This window comes from Monodelphis domestica, chromosome 7 (assembly GCF_027887165.1).
Source record: "Monodelphis domestica isolate mMonDom1 chromosome 7, mMonDom1.pri, whole genome shotgun sequence".
NCBI lineage: Eukaryota > Metazoa > Chordata > Mammalia > Didelphimorphia > Didelphidae > Monodelphis > Monodelphis domestica.
Window position 1 is genome coordinate 174057204 of NC_077233.1, and position 8810 is coordinate 174066013.

At 42.9% G+C, this 8810-nt stretch overlaps 1 protein-coding gene across 4 annotated transcripts in view; it reads left to right on the plus strand.

The window, feature by feature from the left end:
* MGRN1 (mahogunin ring finger 1) overlaps positions 1–8461 on the plus strand; it is a 137290-nt gene extending 128829 nt beyond the window's left edge. For 2 of the 4 annotated variants that reach the window (XM_007498744.3, XM_007498745.3), the window contains one exon: positions 5441–8461. In XM_007498744.3, coding sequence (XP_007498806.1) covers positions 5441–5553 — 113 coding nt within the window. In that variant the 3' untranslated portion in view covers positions 5554–8461. The remainder of the gene's footprint in view (positions 1–5440) is intronic. The other 2 variants (XM_007498746.3, XM_001367407.4) reach the window with 1 other exon arrangement.
* The last annotated feature ends 349 nt before the right edge of the window (positions 8462–8810 follow it).

Here is an 8810-nt window from a genome sequence, read left to right on the forward strand (position 1 = left end):
CATAACTGTAGCAAAATTACAGTTTTGAAGTAGCCACCAAAATAATTTTTTGGTTTGGGGTCACTGCAACATGAGGAACTATATTGCGGGGTCACGGCATTAGAAAGGTTGAGAACCACTGCTCTAAAGGGAAGCCCATTTGGAGACAACTCAAGTAAGGATTTGCTGGAAAATGGAGTCATATGATGGAATCAAAAGTCGGGGGGAGGGGGAGGTGACCATATTGAAGTGGGAGTTCATTTGGGGACTTTTATGCCTTTGGAGGTGTCCCAAAAAGAATCACTTAGCTGACTGTGCCTCCTAAAAACCAAATTCACTTCATATGACCAGAAATAAACAGAATCACCCAGTGTCTCAGAGTGGTAAAAGGAAAAGAATGGAATGAACAGAGAAATGGTTGCTGCCCCTTAAAAGGAGATTCTGAGTCCAGCAACCTTATTGTATAAATTTTTGTGTTGGTGTGGGCATTATTGACTGAGTCATTGGGGTGGACTAAGTCCAAATGTAAATGCACATGCAGATATGTCCAGCTATTCTCATTCGGAGCCAGAGATGCCTCAATGTCTTGTCCTTTCTGAATTGCCTCACCTACCCCTTTACTGTTTGAACTACGATGTTCTCTCACCATCTTCCTAACCTGGGATTTATAGTTGGAAAAGAACTTAGAAGTAGTTTAGTTCGAGGGCAGCCAGGTGGCTCAGTGGATTGAGAGCCAGGCCCAGAGATGGGAGATCCTGGGTTCAAATATGGCCTCACACACTTCCTAGCTGTTTGAACCAAGGCAAGTCACTTAACCCCCATTGCCTAGGCCTTACCGTTCTTCTGCCTTAGAACAACAACAACAACAAAAAAGTCTAACCCCATAGTTATAAATAAGATGAAAATGAGACACCAGCAGGTAAGATGATCTGCCTAACGGTGTAATGTCCCTGAACAATCTGCAGGGATCTAGGAGAAAAACACTATCCATAAACAGAGGGTAAACTGTGGGAGTAGAAACACCGAGGAAAAGCAACTGCCTGACTACAGCGGTTGAGGGGACATGACAGAGGAACTAAAGGAAACCCTAGTATTTGCATTATTAACAACATGACAATGGGTTTGAATCAAGAACATATGTGATACCCAGTGGAATCACGCATCGGCTATGGGGGGTGGGGGTGAGGAAAAGAAAATGATCTTTGTCTTTAATGAATAATGCTTGGAAATGATCAAATAAAATATTAGTTAAAAAAAAAAGATGATCTGCCTAAGATCACACAGATATTAGCTAGCAGATTCAAACCCAAGTTCTGTGACTCTTTAAATTATTTAAGTTTAGTCAACTTAAGTCTCTAAGGCTAATATAGCAGGACCAGCCTTGAAATGGTCTGTGACAAAAATATGAGATTTATTGATCCTTCTTTTTCCAAGTTCTCAAAGTCTATGATAGGCAGGTGCCAAGTTATCTAGTCAAAATTGAGAATTAGCTTATATTTCAAATGAAAATTATTCCAGTTAGAAATTCAGGAAACTCCATTATCACACAAGTATCAGAAAGCAAGGATATTGTCTGTTTTGTAGATATTCTGTTATGCTTACCTTCAAGAGCTATATAAATGTGATATAATAATATTATCAGATGGGGGCAGCTAGGTGGCTCAATGGATAGAGAGCCAGGCCAGGAAACCAGATGACCTGGGTTCAAATGTGACCTCAGATAACTTCCTATTTGTGTGAATCTGGGCAAGTCACTTAACCTCTATTGCCTACTACTACTCTTCTGCCTTAGAATTGATTGATTCTAAGAAAGAAGGTAAGAGTTTTAAAAACAATAATCATAGTATTACTTGTACGCTTTCTCTTTCACCCTCCAAATAAAGCTAAGGACTTAGAGATCAGAGAAATATGAGTGGTTGAGGCCATTACACATTGGTATAAACTCCCTCTTCTTAGCTACTTCACTCTATAACTCAGTGTTGGAGTTGACTAGATAGAGAAGTAATAGCCTACAATTTTTCTTCTGGAAACTAAACCACCAGCTAACCAAGACATCTTCCTGGGAAATGGGACAAGATATAAATATTTATACATTAGTAAAAATTTAAGGAAAATAGTTTAATTAATTTTGCAGATTATCATGCCCCTGAAAAATACCTGTAAGAAACAGTAAAGTTCAGAGCTTAAAAATGTTTCAGGTTTCTGATGGCTACTAAAGAACATGATCACTTTTTTGGAGAATTGCCTGAAGAGATTTTTCTTTCTGTCTGTTACTTTGTTCTAATGCAGGTGGACCCTGTTTTTGTAATCCTGAGGCAATAGCACTGACTGAACCAGATAGTATTATTATTACCTATTTAGGATCATAAGATTTAGACCTAGAAGGGACCCTGGAGATCGTTCAGTCCAGTGGTTACCAACTGACAGAATCCAGAGTTATTGTAAAAGCCAAAATAGTGACAGAACTGGGATCTGACTCTTCCTAGTGCATAACAAAACCACAGTTTCCACAGCCTCTGAATGTTCAGAATAGGTGACAGAGTCTGGATCATGTCAGTAGCTCATATACTTGACTTTTATGTTGAGAAGCAACTTGTGTTTCAAATTAGAATGACTGCGATTTGAAATTCAGTCCATTAGAAATGGGTACCAGGAAGCAAGGATGTTACTGTTGCTCAGAGCTTCTTTACACTCATTTGGACACTGTTCTGACAAGCCGGTTTATATGACTTCTCAGCCCCAGGTAGATGAGAGTCTGGATCAGCCAAAAGGGACAGATTAGAATAGACAGATGGAGCTATCTGACAATGGAGAAAGAGCCAGAAAAGGCTACACATTCATACCCAAGGGTTCAGACATTTAAGGAAGGAGAAAATTGCCCTAATGGGGAGAAATAGCCCAGGACCCTGAGGGTATCAGTACACACAATTCAGCAGTGCTCTCTTCCAGTTACAGCTGTCTGTCCACCACAGTGAGGGACCCGAGGTATAGGGGAAAGACGGTGTCCTGCATGGGCTATCTAAGAGGGTAGGGAAGAATAGAAAGCATTTCAGAAGAATTTCTAACTAAAACAGTTTTTAAATGATCTTTCAGGGAGTAAAGATGAGCTATTTAGAGAATTCACTTTATTGATAAACATCCAGATTTATGCAGAAATAAATTGGGATTGATTCTCTGCACTACAGAAGGATCTGACATGTTTCCCTTAAAGTAGCAAAGCTTCCTTAGTGCTTTTATCAGGAGGTGTAACTGATGGGCAGAAATCTGATTTATGGCTAAAACCTGTAACATAAAAGAGGTTGCAGTAATCCTTACTGGCCTTGAAGAAGCCTATCAGCAATCTGTTACTGCCTTCTCTTATACCATCAAGAATAGCTTTTTTGCCTGGGCCTCTTCCTCAGCCTTCCCATGAGGTTTCTCCCTTTCTGCAAAAAGGAAACCTTTTCCCTTTCCACCTTTGAAACATACAGTGCAGGAGTGAGAAGTGACTGCCCTGGTTGGGCCTTCACATTTATTCTCATCAAGTGCTTTTCCTGTTCTTGTTTGCTGTGAAGTAGTAGTGTCAAACTCAAATAGAAATTCATCCAGGAAGTGATGCAGAGTGAGAGGAGCAGAACCAGGAGAACATTTTACACAGAGACTAATACACTGTGGTATAATCGAATGTAATGGACTTCTCCATTAGTGGCAATGCAGTGACCCTGAACAACACAGAGGGATCTATGAGAAAAACCACAATGCACGTTCAGAGAAAGAACTGTGGGAGCAGAAACATAGAAGAAAAACAACTGCTTGATTACATGGGTCGATGGGGATATGGTTGGAGATGGAGATTCTAAATGATCACCCTAGTGCAAACATCAACAACATGGAAATGGGTTCTGATCAAATAGAAATTCATTCCTGGGACTTAGAAAACCACAAATTAACATTATCTATGTTAGGTCCTATTTATTTCTTTTGTTAAACATTTCCTAATTGCATTTTAATTTGGTTTTCAGCCCCTGAGTTTTATATCTCTGGTATAGGGGATACTCAGAAATAAAAGACACATGGCCAATGAGGAAAAGAACATATAATGAAATGAGAACGGAATGATTCCAGTATGACGCATAGGCAAACTATGGCATTGTGCCACTAGAAACTGAAGGAAAGGGAAATAGTTTACAACTTTTAAGATAAACACAAGAAAAAGGGTATATCTCTCATGTAGTTGTTGGTGCTAATTACAAGACTTAGCTTTGGGAAAGGGAACATAAGTCCCAGATGTGTCTGTAGGTCTTCTAAAAATAGAACTCAATTGGCCCCCTCCTGGGTTATGGATCATGTATCCTTCTGTAAAACAAAGAATCAAACTTAATTTATCTCTCTGTGAATGTTCTGCAGCAAAGTGAATTTTCTAGATAGCTCATGTTTAATCCTTAAAGCACCATATTTTTAAAATATATATAAATATTTTTATAATTATAATTAGACATTAATAAATTCTTAGAAATTGACTCCTTTTACGGAAACTAGTTTCCGAGGACTAGCTGGGAGCATAACTTCTCTCTGCTTAAGAGCTTATTTGGTCATTATTTGACACACTTTCCTTTTAGGCTTGCAGTTTTTCTGGTCTTTGCCACTGGTCTGAACCTGTGGTTTCATCAATATACAAGAGCTCCCAGTATGTAAATTCCCTCCATTGATGCAGATCAGCAACTTGTTTGTAATTAATAGTATTAGAGAGTTGATCATGTTCTTCTGGTCAATATATGTCAAACAAGCCTTGGTCTTCTGGGCTGCAAGCCTACATATGTCATGCTGCATTTCATTTTCTGTCATTAAGATATCATATTAGTTCAATTCTAATCAATTCTAATCTTGTTACAGATTATTTCATAAAATAGTCTTGGATTCATATTCAAAACCAGAGGAAAGACCAGATGCTCTGTAACCTCAAGCGGGCCAGTTTCCAAGTTTAGAAAGCCTACAATGCCTCTGGGGTTGTGTGCTCTGTCCCAGAATATAGTCTTATAATGAGAACCAAGAAATAGGAGGAAGTTTATGCCTTGTTCTCATGTTCAAGGTGACACTCTGTTCTCCCCGAGTCCTCCTATCCAGACTCCCAGCAGACACCACCGTTTACTTCTTGAGCCCCACACAGCACCCTCCACTTGCTTCACCATCATTACATTATGATTTGGCTTCTCTTTCAACTCGTGATTTTACCCTTTTGCTGCTATTCAGAATTCAGAAGTGTTTGCCTGAAACCTAAGAACCAAAGAATTAACACATTGAGTCTGTCCCACAGTGACTTGTGTTCTCTCTCCGACAGGGACAAATTTGAGAAGTCTTTTGTGTCCATCCTCCCCCACCCCCACCCCGTGTCATTAGACATTTCATACTTATAAAAAAAAATACAATGGCTAGTGTTTTCCTTTGCTAACAATTTTCACCTCATTTTTCTTTCCTCTCTTAGGAAGTTCAGCCTCAATGGAGACTCCCCAAAGCCACAATACGAATGGTTCTACTCGGCCTCCGCTCAGTGACCCCAACCCTGAATATCAGGAGGCTGAACTGACTTCTCTCTAAGATCTCAGCCAGGGAGTGGTTTGGAGCCTTCAGCTCATTAGGCCTTTGTGGAAGGGCCTTTCGATCTGGACACCAAAATACACGCACAGACTCTCCTCTCTGCATCCATCCTCTGTGGGAAGACTGGGCTCCGAGATGCCACACAGACTTTGACCGAAAGAGCACAGCTAACCTTACGTTCTGATTACTTCCCTTTTTGTATGTTAAATTTATTTGTAAATGGTACAAGATGAAGGACAGCAGCTTTTATTGTGGAGCCATCAGGGCTTTTTCTTCTGCAATGCCCCATTGGCTGGGGTAGCCAGGACTCAGGAGGTATTTCCTTCCCAGAGAACGGAAGTAACTGTTTCTAAGGCCAACCTGGAGTTGGCACCGGTTGCATTTTTAAAGCCTGCCATATTTCTGAAACTTGGGGTTCTGGGCTAGTAAGCTCCCTAAGGTGGCATTTTATCTCCACAGAGGATCTTAGGGAGTAGGTGAGACATTTTCCTCAAAGGTGGTTTTGAAGGGGGATTTTAACTTTGTTTGAGGGTGGGGGGGGGTGGGAGGAACCTTACAAAAGAAGAAGGGGAATCAAATCAAAGTCTATGAAGGAAAATATAGTGTATATTTTGTAACACACAATGGCTCATAGTAGCCTTTTGCTGTTGCTGGTGTTTGCATTGTCAACATGCTTGTTTGTCACAGGCATGACCCTACTGCCTGTGTAGTGTCTTCTCATTCATGCCTCCTTATGATGTGGCCGTACTCTCTGCTTTTTATTTCAGCTGTTGGCCATTTGGGCTTAAGGCAATTAGTCCTTTCCTCCGAAGGGATTCTAAGATCGTTTATTTTCACCAGGATTTTTCAGGGAGAGAGTTCATCTAGTTGGAGGACATTGATTTCCAGAAGCAAAACCGATTCTGCCAGGTCTGTTTAATGACCTACAAGCCCCCACGGGATGCCCGAGTTAAAAACAGTGTCCTCTGCCCTGGGAAGGTAGTTCTGACCACATGAATTGTAGTTAAACTACCAGGAAAGTCTCTAGATGTTATCCTCATGTGGTTTGGCCTTCCTTGCAAGCTCCCTGGCATGGGATCTGTAGTTTGGAAATGAAGTTTGGTTGGGATCAAAAGCACAGAAAAGGAAGATTTGGTTTTAAACGAAGTCAGCACTTTGCCTGCCATGTGCACCTCCTCCTGGTTAGGTGCCTTTCTTTCTCCGAGTGTTGAACTTCATAAAAGTTGCCAGAATATCTAAGTCATGCAGTAGATTTAGGAAATCCTTGGAAATCAGCAGCTGCCAAACTGGCACAGCCAGGCCTGAAACAGGCTCTTTCCCATGGAGAGAGCACCGGATAGACTTCCTGCTCTTAGAGTCTAATATTTCTCTGTCGGTTTGTAGGCCTCCCCTGTCTCAGGCTCCCCTGCCCCACTGTTAACAGGTCTGAGTAGGTTTCAGTAGCCTTGTGAGACGCCCCTTCCAGGGGGCAGTCGAGATGCATCGCTTCCAAGAGAGCCTTTTCTGCACTATCATTTAAATGGAGATGTCTTGGCCGAAAGGAAACATTTCATAAACGTCGTTACTCACTGTACGTTCACTATACCAGCAGAGTGACGGGGCCCTGGTTAGAGAGAGCATAAATGGGCCTCGAGGGGCCTAGCTGGAGTAACTCCAGAAATGGCCTGGGCCTCCGTTCTTAGTTCTGCTCCATGTGCCACAGCAGCCAAACAAGGCAAAAGCAGGTGCCTCCGCAGGCACACGTTCTTACTTAGCCCTGGGCAGATGTTGTTCTGGTTCATAAGCGACGTCCTCTAAATGAACTGGAATGGCTAAGCCCTGTCCTCCGGTAGAGTTTGCTCATGGTTCCCTGTCCTGGCCCTCAGGATTTAGAGACTGTAGGCAGACGGCTTTCAGAACGAGACTGGGCTGCTCAGAAAGAGAGCCCCCATTGGGACCCTTTCCTGGACCAGAATTCAGGCCCCTCCCCCGAGTTCTCTCAAGCGTTTGTTTAGAACTTTTTAGGGAACCTGAAGCACGAGCCTCATGCCCCAAGCTGAAGTCACATTCCAAGGCTATTCCCTGAGGAGTCTTTTTCAGGTCATTAAATAGTCCTGCCTAGACTGTCACCAAGACCCTGCTGGCTGCCTGGAATGCGAAGACCCTTCAGTGGGGCCGTGGCAGTCCTCACCAGCTAACCCCCAGCTAAGAAGGCCTCAGGCCCGGCCTCCTGTTTAGGCTGCAGTCACAAGAAACAAGGCATGGCCCCATAGTGAATACTGCTGGGGTACAACAGACAATAGTTACGTTCGCTTGAAACGAGTTGCTAAACCGCAGGTACAGATGTCCATCTGAGAAGACAGAGGCAGCAGAGTCCAGATGGTGGAAAGCCGGACTAACTGGCCCCCGGCAGTGGCCTCACAGCCTGTGTGTGTGTGTCAGCCAAGGTCCATATTTGTGTTCTCTGTCCTCATGGATGCATAGAGTTTGGGCCAGAGATCTTGTACTGGGTGCCTTGTTTTGCACAGGGGGACAGACTGGAGTAGAGTTGTGTACTGAAGACACTAACTTCTTTTTTTTCCTGTAATTGCTACTTGTGAATCTGGCCGTGTGGCCGCTACTCAGGGCTCTTTCCGGCCCTGAAGACAGACTGCTTTGTGCACATAGCTTTCCCCACGGCGCCCCAGGCTTTTCCCTGTCCGGTCCCTCCCCCCAGCTGCCCCTGGACACAGTCCAGATTTCTCCTTCCTGCACGCCGCTTCCCTCTTTCCCCATCAAGCCCTTCCTCTTCAATTTTGGTGCCAGTACTTTGTCTAAGGGATGAACCGCAGATTGGCTCATCTTGGAAATGTGCTATTATTTGATGTAGTCTGATTGATTAGGTTTTTGTTTGTTTATATATTTATAGTAATAAATTCATGCAGCAATAGATCCTGTGTGTATCATTTCCAGTGGCTTGGCCTTGGGTGTCTACTTCAGTATTTCCTAGTAATCAGCTTGCACTAAATGTTTACCATTCAGTAACATTTTTATTACTTAAGGGCCTCACTTTAAAGCACCGCGCGCGCGCGCGCGCACACACACACACACACACACACACACACACACACACACACACACACACACACTTCCTGCCGGTGTGCTAAGGCCGGAGCAAGCTTCGGGAAAGAAGCTAAATAGACCCACTTTCGTTTGCCTTGGGAAACACTGCTCGAGTTCGCTTTCTTGATTTCAAGGTTGGAGGAAAAATAACAAGTGGGGCAATAGTCTCAAAGGGT